This window comes from Calidris pugnax, unplaced genomic scaffold (genome assembly GCF_001431845.1).
Source record: "Calidris pugnax isolate Ruff unplaced genomic scaffold, ASM143184v1 scaffold351, whole genome shotgun sequence".
Classification (NCBI taxonomy): Eukaryota; Metazoa; Chordata; class Aves; order Charadriiformes; family Scolopacidae; genus Calidris; species Calidris pugnax.
The window spans coordinates 410964-426857 of NW_015091067.1; the positions used below are offsets into that span (position 1 = coordinate 410964).

Genomic DNA, 15894 nt, shown 5'->3' on the forward strand with positions numbered 1-15894 from the left:
GGTCAGTAGTTATATCATCTTCATCATCATCATCATCTTCGCCCACCGGAATAATCTAAAACACCAAAGTTTTTTGCTTTTAACCCATGTTCAACACATGCATAAATTCTGAAGAGTATTAATCTTGCTTTAGAGTAAATCTAACCTTTCTGCTACAGCAATGACAGTAAAACAGTGACCAGCAGCATCAGTGACAACACCTATTCCACAGTTTAAATGTCTACTAAGGCAAGTTCCCACCTTGGATCTCGCAACCTACAAGACAAAGCATCATTTCTAATTTGGAAATAATTTCGAATTTGGCATGCACTTCTAATCCTGAAATGCCTGCATTTCCCTCCATTGCTTTAGAAGAGAAATATTACATACACAGAAAAACCTTAATGAACATTTGCAATAGGTACTATTAATTACTAGCTAAACCTGATTCAGGGCATCGCTGAATAAGCATCAACATCTTTTATTAATATGTTAATATAACAATTAAGTTAACTGCATCCAAACTGCTTCATGGAACATGAATTCATATCACACATTATACCTCATTTTCCTCTGCTGGTTTTCCAGTTGATGGAAGTTTACTGGAGGAAGAGAGCCTGACCTCTTGCACTGCACTGATGTCCAGGCTCATTTTTGGGTTGTAAGTGTGAGGAAAGAGAGACTCAGGAAGCCGTTTATATTCTTGGGCACTCTGAAATAACATCAGTTAACATAAGAAAGATGAGAACCTGACTGAGATAAAAGAAAAAAATCCACATCTAAACATATAAAAAGTAAAAGAGAAAAATGTGGTTCTCATTCTGAGAAACATGTAGCAGAAATGGTCAATGGAAGAGAATTTCTTTTCTCCTCACGGAGAACAAGGTAACAGTACATCAGTGAAAACTGATAGCTCAATTTATAAATTCAAAGCAGGATGTAAAATATCATTTCCTGTACATGTGCACTACAAATGCAAACAGAAAATCCACTGCTATAGAATTGTTTTTAAGCCTACGTTTCCCTTCACTGTTAATAAGGGAACAAGCAAACTCCATACCTCTAAAAGCCAGTGTTCTGAAACAATATGTATACCACGTTCTTTAACAGATTTGTACTCCTTATTGTTGTCATTTTGTCCTCCCTTGTAGATGAAGTGTGTTACTGTGTCATCAAAGCACCATCTAGAAAAGAAAAGAAAGAGAAGGCAGTTTGCTTTAGGATTTTTTGGTTTGGTTTTATTTAAGTGGAGTTTCAAATCAGTTTCTGAAAAGAATGGGTGACCCATGATGAGAGAGCTTTCTCTTTTGTTGACATACTGAGCTGCAAGTGAAATACTGATTCTAGAAGCTCAAAATAAACAAAATGTGGGATTCTAACATTTAAACCGATAAAAAACTAGTATTTGCTATCTAATGCAACTAGCTTCAGCGCTTCTAAGCTACTACTAACACAAAGGCAACTTCCTCATCCACACTGCGAATGATAACACTTATTACAGAAGTCAGTAACAAAATATATAGATTAGATTTAGAGAGAGCAGAATTCTGTCTTCAATCACAAACATTAGATCATGGTTTCTCTTCATGACATCCTATTTTTCCTAAGCTTTTCTAAGCACACTAACTTAGCCATGCTTACAATCTGTAAAATAATTAGTTTTAAGCCAGGGAGAAACACACAAATTCAGATCAGATTCAAAATCTAAAATATAAAGCAAATTTTAAACTACCCAAAAGCTAAACATGTTTCATAGTTTGCTCTAAAAGAGAAGGGATGAAAACAAATTTGAAAAAAACCCTGCAATTTGGGAACACTTCAGGACAAACAGTCTTTCCAAGATAGACTCATCAAGAACACAGAGACTGCGGATGCAGTGGGGAAAGATGGCCTTAGTTCACTTTAGAAGCAGACGGCCTTATTTTGCAATCAAAATTGTTACAGATGGTGAAATCTAATGTTTAACTATAGCAAAAGGTCACGTAGACAAAGCATACTAGAATGCAAAGAATCGTATTTAAGTCCTATCGGTGCAGAAGCTTAGGAGATGTTTTTGATCAGTTAATACCTGTAGTCTGCCCCAAGAGAAGCTGCTACTGCATTCAGTTCACTTTGCTTCTTACTCAGTTTTTTACTAACGTATATAACCACATCGGCAAGAGGCTGGGGCTCTTCTTCCTGTTCAAGCAGCAGGAACAAAACCAGGAGAGTCAGGTTTGGAAGGTTTCTCTATCAATAACAAAAATACTTTAATATTTAGTGAAGCATGCAGTAAAATATGCAGTAACAACAAAACTAAGATAAACACATTTTCTCTGGTTTTGCTTCTCCCAGACTCCATGGTCAAAACCCAGCACTATTACCAGTCCACACACTAGGAATCTAAAAGACAAAAGATTCACTCTCAACCAGTCTCCCTGGAAAATACTCTGCTCCTTCCATCGCAGACTGAGCACTTCCTGAATGCTGCAATCAGGGAACTATCAAACCTAATGCCACAGAAGAATTTCATTGTACTGGAGTGAAAAAAAGTAAGAATGAGGAGCTACAAACTAAGAAGTGCCAGACTTCCCTTGCCAAAGGCTATTAGCTTTCCTGCCCCTCCTCTACAGTAAACGGTGTACTAACATGGCAAGCAATACATGAAAGCTATCTTTCCTCCTACATCTTTTTCTGTTTTCTCTCACTAGGGTAGATTAGACTGAAGAGGCAAGATGACTACAAGAAGGGATAACATAATATGTTTATATAAGGGAATAAGCAACTGATCACACCTTGTGCCTCCTAGTAAGCAGGAGAGCAGCAACTTACAGAGAAAGATAGGAAAAGACAAGGTATATTAAAATAGAGCTCCTAATTTTAGTCCAAGACAAAAATATTTAAGCCTGCTCATCTTGAGCCTGAGAATTTCTTAAGTGTGATGAAATCCTCTCATCACAATACTACAAGGTCTAAACCGGTACATATTTATATGCCATGTTGCTTAGCAATTGCTTAATATTCAAGATAATAGTACAAACAGTAGAAAAAGGTTTTAAAATTCTTTGCCTTCCAGAAGGAAACTCTTCTATCTTACCTTCCTTTAACTGTCACTGAAGAATGCATAATCATATAGATTTCTACTCAAATAGATCACAAAGCACAATTCACAAGCTCCTTTGTAACTTAAATCACAAAAGATACGGCGTTTTCTCAATTAAGCCTATGCTCCAGAAACTCAAAATCAGTATTTCCTACCACTTCTGGCTGTGCAACAGTCAACTGAGGGCTGGCAGTAAGATCTACTGCATGCCGTGTGCTGTTTGCCTGGGCCAATTTCAAGTTTCTGCCAATGACTTCAGAGAGAGGTGTGCTCAGTTTCCTGGTTTTTTGATCAGGACCTCCGGGAGTTTCCAAAGCTGCCAGAGCATCCTACCAAAAAAAAAAAAAAAAAAAAAAAAAGCAATGGACTGAGTTTCACAAATGCATTACAAAATTCTCACTCAAGTGCAAGTTTCACTAATATAGTCTGTAGTAAGATTTCATACTCCTAAAGCAGGAGAGTGTACTACAGTAACAGCTATCAAGTGCTACTGTAGTACTGTTGCACAAAAGTGGTACAAGACAATCCTAACTTTAAAGTCTGCAAAACTAAAACAGGAAGAGAATAGATTACTGATCTCTCTTTTCACCGACATCAATAAAAACTACCTTAAATGCAAAATTAAGTGGCCAACCCCAAAGAATTACTTTAATTTCCTAATACCTCCCCCAACAAGAGTTGCATGAGTATGTGATTTTATCTGCACCTTTAAAATACCGGGTCTCTTACTGACCTTTTTTGAAAAAGAGAAATTTTGATCTAGAATATTTTGTTTTTGAAAATTATCAGAGTGGTGAACTATTAGATTTCAAAAAGCAGAGTATACCAATTGAATCATAGAATGGTTTTAGTTGGAAGGGACCTTAAGGATCACCTAAGTTCCAACCCCCCACACTATGAGCAGGGACACCTCCCACCACACCAGGTTGCCCAAAGCCCCATCCAGCCTGGCCTTGAACACCTCCAGGGATGGGGCACCCACAGCTTCTCCAGGCAAATTGTTCCAATGCCTCACCACCCTCCCAGTAAAGAACTTCTTCCCAGTATCTATTCTAAATATACCCTTTTTTGGTTTAAAAATGTTACCCCTCATCCTATCACTACAATCCCTGGCAAAAAAAATAAGAACAAGAATCCCTGCCCATCTTTCCGGTAGGTCCCCTTTAAGTACTGGAAGGCTTCTGTAAGGTCTCCCTGGAGCCTTCTCTTCATGAAGCAGAACTAACTGAAAAGAATACTAGATTCTCCTAGTTCTGTAATACATGTTTTGTTCTATTGCAGGCAGAGGGGTTAAAAAAACACAGCAAAACAACCAAGCCACAAATAACCCTCTAAAAACCCCAACAACTTTGCAAGAATTCAGTGCATTCATCTTTCAGTTGAGGCTTCAAAAATAAAAACAAACCTGAAACCTTCCAAAGCACACTGGAGTCATTCCAGAGCTATTCCAGCACAGATACTCTTTAAGTGTCAGCGATTTCTTTGTTGTATTAAGACAAAGATTTTCTAGCCTCTTGGGCCTTCAGAATGAGACAATGAACCCAAAACCCCAATGCATTTTTCAATTTGCAATAACAGTTTTGTAATTGCTATAAAGCTATTACATTAAAACATCTCATTAAAAAACAAGCAAGCACTTGTTTCCAATTATCTGGAGCAATGATAAGCCTTGTTGCATTTCTCAGCCTTTAGGTGTAAAGAACTGTGTACTGTGTGAGGTGTAGAACACAGGAGCATATGATGCAATAAGCATAAAGGAGCTTCGTTAAGGACATTATAACATCCACTAGTCAATAATTTTAGTCCACAAGTCATCAGAAATATATATACACAAACAGAGCCACTTTTTCTAGGTTTATTCAAAATGGAAAGCCCGTATCTTAACACCATGAAAAAGGGTAAGCACAGGTTTCTGTGCTGTATTTAAGTTTATGTGCATCTTTAACCCTACTGGCTCTACAGGCTAAAAAATTTGCAAAGATGATCACCTTTACATCAAAGGAAGGCTTGAAGAACTTGTCTTCGTAAAGAAATTTTGATGGTGTATCAAGATGCAAAGATGGTTCTTTCTGTGGCAGCCCTCCTTGCACAAGAGGGGTTGTCTTCTTCTCAATATGATGAGAGATTACAGCTTGGAAAGCTTTACTCTGTAACCTGTTGATATCAAGAGGGGTCACAGCTGTTTTTTTTCCAGCTTCAAGCAGATAAGTAGGTTGTTCTGAATCAGGAGATTTAATAGTTGCTGGTGTCTTGCTAAGCTGAGTAATGGAACTCTCCTTATCTTTAAAGGAAACAAAGAAAACAAACAAGCAATCTAATTTTTCTTTTGAACACAGATCTTGCATGCGCTTTTATTTCAACAACTGAAAGTTCATCTGACCTTCCTTTCCTGCCAAAAAAAATTCCTATCCCCTCCATGTCCCTGACAATCATATTCTTAAAAATATCTTGTGTCTCTTCTAGTTATCTGCTTAATTTGAATTACATTGGTACTGAACTTGACCCTAAGTGTCTGAAAATGAGCTAGCAACCCCTGGCCTTCTCACTCTGTTTGCAGTTCCACACATATCTATGTAGCTCACGTATGTTGTACAACAACTATCAAAATACAAATCCAAGAAAAAGGATGTAACACACAAAAAAATCATTCCCTTTCAACATTAAAGGTAACTCCTTCTCCCTGGCTCTTTACTTGCCATGCAACATAGAATTTCTTCTGCATTCATGACTCTGAATCACATCTCCTTGGGTCACTATGTACACTTCCAGTCCCTTCCACCTTTGGATCACTAGGATCAAGATTTAGCCAGGAATAAGCCTTTAAAGCTTATTCATCATGAACGCTCCTAGATAAGCATGACTCATCATCTTTATAGCCTAAAATATTAGTACAAGAATTGCTTTTACGTTTCACTGCTCATTCCCCATGCCCCCCCACTTCTTTTCCTTAAAAATGTAATATACAGATAAGACATGCCTATGCCAGTAACATACCTTTTGTCCTCTGATTTAGTGACCCATATAATTAATTCACAAGGGCACTGGTAAAACACGTCTGCTAACATTCAGTATTAAATCACTGCAGTCTGCATCTTAATATGGAAGAAATATTGCCAAATAAAAGGTGTGAAATAACTGGAAAAGGAGCAGAAGCATCAGAAGATGAAGTAGGCATGAAGGAGCGAGTAGAGGGGCATCACATCACTGCATATCAACAAGTATGAAGTTCTAAGCTGCATCTGTCCTCAATTCTTACGCAATCTACAGAGCAGCATATGTCAAAAAGGACTAAGCTGAGACACTGAGCTTGATTCCCACTGATAACCACAAGACTCCACTAGCTCCAAGAGACTTACAGCAAACACACTATCCTTTCTATCATGACTCAACATCAGGAAAAAAAAAAATATGGAAAAAATGCTTGGAAAAATATCCTTTAGCTCTAATAATTTAAAGGTACTAGGAAAAAAAACTTCATCATACCTGCCTTTCTTATCATGAACAAACAGTGCAATGACACAATCATATTCCCTAACTTGCTAAGAACCAACCTTCAGCCTCTGCATTTTCAACCAAGAACTTGCTTTCATCTGCTCTCTTTCCGGTCCTTGCAGACTGCAGAAGCCAAGCCACAGTGACTGCTGGCAAATTCCACTTCTTTGCAGCTTCATACTTGGAACCATCCGGCTCTCTCACCACCAGATGGGTACTGGCAAACATTCCCTTTTTGGCATTGGCTTTCCTCACAAAGAATTCTTGGACTCTAAAATTAGATTAATAAAACATTCATTTAGTCATAAACAAAATTAATCTAGAGCATGTTCATACTGTTATAAAATGCATTCAAGCAACGAAGAAGAACCAGTAGAATTATCTAAGGCCATCCACTTTGCACTTGACAGCCTAACCTACACACACAAAAAATATTAAACAATAATGTTTTGCTTCTATCAGTATTGAAAACATAATATTTCTCATATTCCAGAAGTCATCACATATCCCACCTCCAAATCATACACTGGGCCTAATATTCTTCTGCAAGATTAATGGGACAGGCAGGATTCCTTTCTGGAGCCAACAAGCATCATTTCAAAATGAACAATACTTTTCTTTCTATTACAGTTTTTCTCTTATCATTAAGGACCCAATCTTCCAAGACGACTGCAGGACTGAGAACTCATCAGCACAAAAATTTAGCTCAGACTACAAATCAGATCAAATGATACTCTAAGCTATACAATTTTGCCACTTTATGACTAACAATGCTTTTCTTAATGTTTTTCAAAGATCTTGATGAATTAGGAGCAAATAGTTCACCTACCCAGCTCCTAAGAAATCGTGCACTATCACTGGTTATGAAGCTGAACCAGGTAGTGCTGAAGACAAGGAACAATGGTCTGCTCCTGGACAACTGAAGAGCAGCTCAGAAGGCCTGACAACTGAAAAACTGACTTTTTTTTTTTTAACAAAAAGCTACTGAGACTCAGTCATTGTATGAGACTGAGCGTATTCTGGTAAAAATTAGGATGTGTGAATGTGACTATATTTCTCTAAAGGAGAGGAAAATAAAAGTACTATATAATAATGTCACATTGCTTCAACACTATGTTTTGTAAATGAATAGAATCCAAAAGAGCTTTAACTCTAATATTTGTTACTCCTGTAAAAGAAGAAATGAAATGCATAAATGGATTTCATCACACGGGCTGTCTAGGAACAAGAAGGAATGGTGACAGAAGACATACCTGGCTCCTAGCAGTCCTGCCAGATAAACCAGGGAGTCTCTCTCTGCACCAGTGAACTGGCTAAAAGAAAGAACACAGTCCTCCAGAGGGGTAACTCCTTCCATTACTGGGACTGGTGTGAAAAGTGGATTGGACTGTGGATCTAAAAGGAGCTGCTGTTCCACACAGGTTATCTTAAAGAAAGTGAAAGAGATAACAATGTAAATCAAGCCAAACAGCAACAAAGCCAACAATATTTCAGCAACTGTGCAAGAGCATTCATGGACTCAACAATAAGCAATCCTGCTTCCATCATTACACCTGAGACAAACTATTTCCCATTGAATCAGACAAGTTCTTTTCTAGATAATTTTAATTTTGTCAGGTTTGATATACTGAGGCATTATTTGGAACTGTTCAGTTACTACTCTTCCAACCCTGGAGGCTCCCTTAAAGCAGCCCCCAGTTCAAGGTGTGATCTGAGGGTCTGTATAGATTTACTTCACAGAAATTACCTAGTACTGAAAAATATTAAGAGCAGTGTACACCATCTGCCTGCTCTTGGCAAACATGGTTAATATTTTTTGACTTTGACCTATAAAGCTGACTTGCTCTTTTGCCACAGCTTAAAAAGCTGTAAAAAGCACAAGACAAGTAAGCACAAAGATAGCATATGAAATCGTTATTAGTCGTCTAGCTCCTCCTACAATTCATTATTTAGAGAGAACGATGTCAGACTCACATATAAACCTTTGAGTCATGACAATGAAGTCCTATTTAACAAGCCTGTAGAAAAGAAAGTGAAACAGACAAAAGATGACCTTACTTCATGCTTTCATTTAGTACATTTCAAATGAAACAAAGCTCATGTCTCAGTACCTCACTTACATTTAAACCACAGATAATTCTGCACTCTGACAAGACCTATTTCTAATAAAGATACCTGTTTACTCAGGGAACTGAAAGTGTAACTCCCTTACCAGCCACGTATTTGTGACAACATCACCAACAGTCAGCTTCACCGTGCACCCCAATAAAGGTACCACAGCATAGTCTGCAATGGTTCTGCTTTGCAGTGACAGAACCTTCCCAGCATTCTCCACTATAATATCTGAAATGCAGGACTCATCCTCTTCACCAAAACCCAAAAGAAGAAACCTCTTTCTGGCAAATAAGCCTTGCTCAGTCAGTACAGAAGACTCTCCCAAAGAACCATTACAGATGGAAGACTGATTCTCTCCTTGAACAGTCAAGTGAGTAACATCACTGATGTTTGTCGATGTTAGTTTTTCAGCTACATCTGAAAGGGAAAAAAAAAAGCAACCAACAATAGTAATTGCTTGACAAGAACAAAGAGAAGTCAAAATAATCTCATGAAGAAACGGCAGTATTCTGCTGTTTTCAGCCAGGTTTTAGTTAAAAACTGCTCTATATAGGCCTGTTTAATTTGATTTCTAAAACACAATATAGAAGCTAACATACTAGATGCAGCTAGCTTTTTAATAAGCAAATGCTGCAAAGCTCAAATCCTAATTCTGAGCAATTAAACCTTTTATGTATGCTGAGACTAGAACGTACCTAATGTAGAATTATTATTTACATATTGAGAGAGGAAGTCATCGTCAGTAGCTTTCTGGTGCTTTATAACATTCACAGCTTCTTTCTTCGAGAGACTGGTCTTTTTGGGAAGAATTGACTTCATTCCATGTTGTTCCAAAATTGGGTTCTCTAGCAGCTGGTAGTTTAGAGGGATATACTGCTCTACTGGATGTAGATAACCTTTACTAAATGACTCCAGCAACCATTTTGCTGTCACTACATGAGGCCTATAAAATAAAGTGTTATACAAACAAGTTACAGCAGGTTTCCAAACCGCGATTCTTCTTTCCCACTCTGCAAATACTAGTATATACACACCTAAAGTTTGTACCTCTAATACTAAGCAAACTTTACAAGCCTCAAGATCAGTTTGAGAACAGAGAATTTCATACTTGTTTTCTATAATGTAAATTATATCTGCCACTGCTGGGTTGCCAAATCGTTCCTCCTCAATAATTAGCAAATACAAGTTAACAGCTCTTTTCACCAAAAAGAATACTTGCTTTTCTGCTCACTGAAGTGACTCGCAGCTACTCAAAATTCAAGAATCCATGAGGATGTACTTATGAAGACTAGCTGTAAGTTTTCTCATTTAAGTCAAGAACTATTTAGGATCTCCAAATCAATACATGCTTTCCTGTTTACAAGGTGGTGGGACAAAGAAAACAAGGCAGCAGTAGACCTTAAGCAGTATAGTTATCATAACCTGTGAGCTGTCTTGTCCAGAAAGTGTTTCAGCTCATCATTATTTTCCCCCAAAATGACATGGGTAACATCTTCATTAAGTTGATTAAATCGCACACCACCACCACAATTAATAAGCCTTCTCATCTTGTCCAACTTCTTGCCACTGAAGCCACACAGATAGATCTACAAAGAGAAGAGAGCAACAAAAAAGGCTTTTAAAAAAGAAAAAAAGAAAAACAATAAAGTAGGCCATTTTGCTATAATGTGACTGCTGTGGAACCTGTGTTCTAGTGGTGCAGAGCCAGTGATGCAGCTTCTGAGAAGCAGCAAAAAAGTTAAGCATTTAGAATTGGATTAATTTATCTTCGCAAATTGATCTAGCAAAACTTCAGTATTTACTAATCAGCCCCCAGTTCAAGGTGTGATCTGAGGGTCTGTACAGATTTACTTCACAGAAAATTACCTAGCACTGAAAAATATTAACAGCAGTGTACACCACGTGCCTGCTCTTGGCAAACATGGTTAATATTTTTTGACTTTGACCTATAAAGCTGACTTGCTCTTTTGCCACAGCTTAAAAAGCTGTAAAAAGCACAAGACAAGTAAGCACAAAGATAGCATATGAAATCGTTATTAGTCGTCTAGCTCCTCCTACAATTCATTATTTAGAGAGAACGATGTCAGACTCACATATAAACCTTTGAGTCATGACAATGAAGTCCTATTTAACAAGCCTGTAGAAAAGAAAGTGAAACAGACAAAAGATGACCTTACTTCATGCTTTCATTTAGTACATTTCAAATGAAACAAAGCTCATGTCTCAGTACCTCACTTACATTTAAGCCACTGATAACTCTGCATTCTGACAAGACCTATTTCTAATACAGATACCTGTTTACTCAGGGAACTGAAAGTGTAACTCCCTTACCAGCCACGTATTTGTGACAACATCACCAACAGTCGGCTTCACCGTGCACCCCAATAAAGGTACCACAGCATAGTCTGCAATGGTTCTGCTTTGCAGTGACAGAACCTTCCCAGCATTCTCCACTATAATATCTGAAATGCAGGACTCATCCTCTTCACCAAAACCCAAAAGAAGAAACCTCTTTCTGGCAAATAAGCCTTGCTCAGTCAGTACAGAAGACTCTCCCAAAGAACCATTACAGATGGAAGACTGATTCTCTCCTTGAACAGTCAAGTGAGTAACATCACTGACGGTTGTCGATGTTAGTTTTTCAGCTACATCTGAAAGGGAAAAAAAAAAAACCACAGATAATTCTGCACTCTGACAAGACCTATTTCTAATAAAGATACCTGTTTACTCAGGGAACTGAAAGTGTAACTCCCTTACCAGCCACGTATTTGTGACAACATCACCAACAGTCAGCTTCACCGTGCACCCCAATAAAGGTACCACAGCATAGTCTGCAATGGTTCTGCTTTGCAGTGACAGAACCTTCCCAGCATTCTCCACTATAATATCTGAAATGCAGGACTCATCCTCTTCACCAAAACCCAAAAGAAGAAACCTCTTTCTGGCAAATAAGCCTTGTTCAGTCAGTGCAGAAGACTCTCCCAAAGAACCATTACAGATGGAAGACTGATTCTCTCCTTGAACAGTCAAGTGAGTAACATCACTGACGGTTGTCGATGTTAGTTTTTCAGCTACATCTGAAAGGGAAAAAAAAAAAGCAACCAACAATAGTAATTGCTTGACAAGAACAAAGAAAAGTCAAAATAATCTCATGAAGAAACAGCAGTATTCTGCTGTTTTCAGCCAGGTTTTAGTTAAAAACTGCTCTACATAGGCCTGTTTAATTTGATTTCTAAAACACAATATAGAAGCTAACATACTAGATGCAGCTAGCTTTTTAATAAGCAAATGCTGCAAAGCTCAAATCCTAATTCTGAGCAATTAAACCTTTTATGTATGCTGAGACTAGAACGTACCTAATGTAGAATTATTATTTACATATTGAGAGAGGAAGTCATCGTCAGTAGCTTTCTGGTGCTTTATAACATTCACAGCTTCTTTCTTCGAGAGACTGGTCTTTTTGGGAAGAATTGACTTCATTCCATGTTGTTCCAAAATTGGGTTCTCTAGCAGCTGGTAGTTTAGAGGGATATACTGCTCTACTGGATGTAGATAACCTTTACTAAATGACTCCAGCAACCATTTTGCTGTCACTACATGAGGCCTATAAAATAAAGTGTTATACAAACAAGTTACAGCAGGTTTCCAAACCGCGATTCTTCTTTCCCACTCTGCAAATACTAGTATATACACACCTAAAGTTTGTACCTCTAATACTAAGCAAACTTTACAAACCTCAAGATTTTCTTTTTCAGTTTGAGAACAGAGAATTTCATACTTGTGCCTCAAGATCAGTTTGAGAACAGAGAATTTCATACTTGTTTTCTATAATGTAAATTATATCTGCCACTGCTGGGTTGCCAAATCGTTCCTCCTCAATAATTAGCAAATACAAGTTAACAGCTCTTTTCACCAAAAAGAATACTTGCTTTTCTGCTCACTGAAGTGACTCGCAGCTACTCAAAATTCAAGAATCCATGAGGATGTACTTATGAAGACTAGCTGTAAGTTTTCTCATTTAAGTCAAGAACTATTTAGGATCTCCAAATCAATACATGCTTTCCTGTTTACAACGTGATGGGACAAAGAAAACAAGGCAGCAGTAGACCTTAAGCAGTATAGTTATCATAACCTGTGAGCTGTCTTGTCCAGAAAGTGTTTCAGCTCATCATTATTTTCCCCCAAAATGACATGGGTAACATCTTCATTAAGTTGATTAAATCGAACACCACCACCACAATTAATAAGCCTTCTCATCTTGTCCAACTTCTTGCCACTGAAGCCACACAGATAGATCTACAAAGAGAAGAGAGCAACAAAAAAGGCTTTTAAAAAAGAAAAAAAGAAAAAAAATAAAGTAGGCCATTTTGCTATAATGTGACTGCTGTGGAACCTGTGTTCTAGTGGTGCAGAGCCAGTGATGCAGCTTCTGAGAAGCAGCAAAAAAGTTAAGCATTTAGAATTGGATTAATTTATCTTCGCAAATTGATCTAGCAAAACTTCAGTATTTACTAACGGAATAAACCCCCAGCCGAAATCATACGACCAAAACAAAAAACCCACCCAAAAACCACACGACAATTCTAGAACCTGCAGTGTTTAAATATTTATGCCTATAAATATATAATTTTATATTTATACTACATACTTAATACAATTATACACATACACACACATATTTAGGTAGACACACACGCAAGCTACAGCATGTGGACAATGTTGGCATTTGCTATTGATGATGAGACAACAATTAAGCAGCAACTGCCAGAGCTTCAACCTAGTTGCTTCCACAGGGCTAAGACTGAACATTTTGAAGTATACATTGTTAAACATACTCGACATCCGTCTAACAGATCGTCAGGGGCTCGAAAAGAACTTATATCCACGTTTTCCAGCTCATCAGGAAGAGGATCCAGTCTGCTGCTCATAGCAGAACTACATGCTGTTTCATTAACACCACTCAAATTGATATTGGAAATGTGGCTGACGTCCGAAAGGGTATGATCTTTAAATAAAATTAAAATGAAAACAGATGCATTAGTTTTGGCTCATCTCTCTCTGCCGCTTCACTAACCAAAATACAAAACTGCCACCTACAATTTTGTTATGCTAGGAGGACACGTAAAGTCTGAAGAATAAGAAATCCTAGGTAAGTATGACCTTGGTTAAATACCCAAGTTGAATTCCCAGTGCTCTGTTGGCAGTGCAGTTGGGTTACAGTGCTCCTACTCAGTCATTTCCTGAAGTAGCAGTCATTAGCAGGCATTTGGAAAGAGATGTTTAAAACCGGCTGTGTCTTTCACGCTACAATGTTTATTTACAAAGTGCTTTTAACTTTCCTTCTGTTAGTAGAATAGAGTAAATAAAAAACAAATATATGAAGAAAAACAATAGAAAAAATTATAATAAACTGAAGTTAAAAAAAAAAATCAGAATTTTTCCCCCTAAGACTGCTGTAAGATTAAATTCGTAACAGACATTGTTTTAAATAAAAATGTATGAACAGTTGTGCTTTTTCAGGGCTTAGAGATTATACACTACTGATTCTTTAGCAGACAATCATCTAATTCAAGTTTACTTTTTAAGCAATTATTAACATGTTTTAGGTCTACACATATTGGAGTATTCAACGTGCATAAGAGTAATCTGTTGTGTTTTAAGCATAAGTAGAATCAGAACCCCAGACACAGAAGGTGTCAAACCCTACAAATTTGAAACAGTTATTCCTCCTTACTACAAATGTTTCCTACCTTACTTTAACATATTTTAGAAGGTCTTACTTACTATCAGGCTTGCTGGTGTTATTTGTAGGTGTTGACGTACAGGGTGTACGGCTCAGTTTTGATCCAGCCTCTACTTTATACATCGTCTCATCTTGACAGAAGCCCTTCTCGATGCTGTCAGAAAACCACTGCACAGACACACAGTGCACATTCCATTTTTTGGCACATTCATACTTCTGACCTTTCAAATGTAAACAAAATAAAAATCACAAGTCAGGAAAAGGCTAACACTAAACAGTGACCACTGAAAGATGGCTGGACATTACAAAAAATCCAGAAATTCAAATAACTGATTTTGACATGCAAGTTATGTTATCCTGAACTCTTCTGAAAAGCTACTTATTTATTCTCTAAATAAAGTTAGAGCAAAAAATCTCACTGATGACTAGCTCATGAGTACAGTATGACAGGGCACTAATGCAAAAATAATTAATAAAAAAAAAAGGCTTAAAGGTTTCAAGCGAGAGGGGAAGGGCAGAAATTTTAAAAGTCCCAGGATATTGCCCCATAGGGAAAGGGAAGGAAATTGGGGAAAAAAAAACCACCTTCCCATTCTTCTCACAGTAAAACTACAATCCGTTCATCTTCCCAAGAGAAAGAAAGGGAGTTCTCTTAGTAGGGAGTTCAGAAGGCACAAACAGACCAGCTAAAAACCATTCATTAATACACAATCCAATTTCAATCAGCATCCTGGGCTGCATCAAAAGAAGCGTGGCCAGCAGGTTGAGAGAAGTGATCCTGCCCCTCTGCTCCACTCTGGTGAGACCCCACCTGGAGTTCAGCTCTGGAGCCACCAACATAAGAAGGACATGGACCTGTTAGAGTGAATCTAGTGGAGAGCCACAAAGATATCAGAGGACTGAAGCACCTCCGCTATGAAGACAGGCAGAGGACAGTTGGGGTTATTCAGCCTGGAGAAGAGGAGGCTCCAGAGAGACCTTATAGTGACCTTCCAGTGTCTGAAGGGGGCCTACAGGAGAGATGGGGAGGGACTTTTTACAAGGGCATGTAGTGATAGAATGAGGGGTAATGGCTTCAATCTAAAAGAAGGCAGATTTAGGTAAAATATTCTGAAAAAATTCTTTACTGGTGGTGAGACACTGGACCAGATTGCCAAGAGAGGCTGTGGATGCCCCATCCCTGAAGGTGTTCAAGGCCAGGCTGGATGGGGCTTTGAGCAACCTGCTCCAGTGGGACGTGTCCCTGCCCATGGCAGAAGGGCTGGAACTATGTGATCTTTAAGGTCCCTTCCAACTCTAACCATTCCATGATTCTATGATATAAATTAAATCCTATCCAGCTCTCTCAAAAAAAAATCAGGTTTTCTTTATTCTTCTATCACCTCTAGGATTCTCATAGAATCATAGAATTGCCCAGGCCAGAAGGGACCTCCAAAGGTCATCTAGTCCGACCTCCCCGCAGTCAGCAGGGACACCCCCAACT

At 38.1% G+C, this 15894-nt stretch overlaps 1 protein-coding gene across 2 annotated transcripts in view; it reads right to left on the bottom strand.

Annotated features, from left to right (window-relative positions):
• The window catches only part of TOPBP1 (topoisomerase (DNA) II binding protein 1), a 49067-nt gene that overhangs the window by 9383 nt on the left and 23790 nt on the right, over positions 1–15894 (bottom strand). Inside the window, exons 7-19 of one of the 2 annotated variants that reach the window (XM_014956961.1) lie at positions 14453–14632; positions 13504–13673; positions 12801–12964; positions 12025–12272; positions 11426–11745; positions 7807–7979; positions 6613–6824; positions 5050–5342; positions 3217–3390; positions 2048–2157; positions 1040–1163; positions 542–691; positions 1–55 (exon numbers count right to left, since the gene is read on the bottom strand). In XM_014956961.1, coding sequence (XP_014812447.1) covers positions 1–55; positions 542–691; positions 1040–1163; positions 2048–2157; positions 3217–3390; positions 5050–5342; positions 6613–6824; positions 7807–7979; positions 11426–11745; positions 12025–12272; positions 12801–12964; positions 13504–13673; positions 14453–14632 — 2373 coding nt within the window. The remainder of the gene's footprint in view (positions 56–541; positions 692–1039; positions 1164–2047; positions 2158–3216; positions 3391–5049; positions 5343–6612; positions 6825–7806; positions 7980–11425; positions 11746–12024; positions 12273–12800; positions 12965–13503; positions 13674–14452; positions 14633–15894) is intronic. The other variant, XM_014956962.1, reaches the window with a different exon arrangement.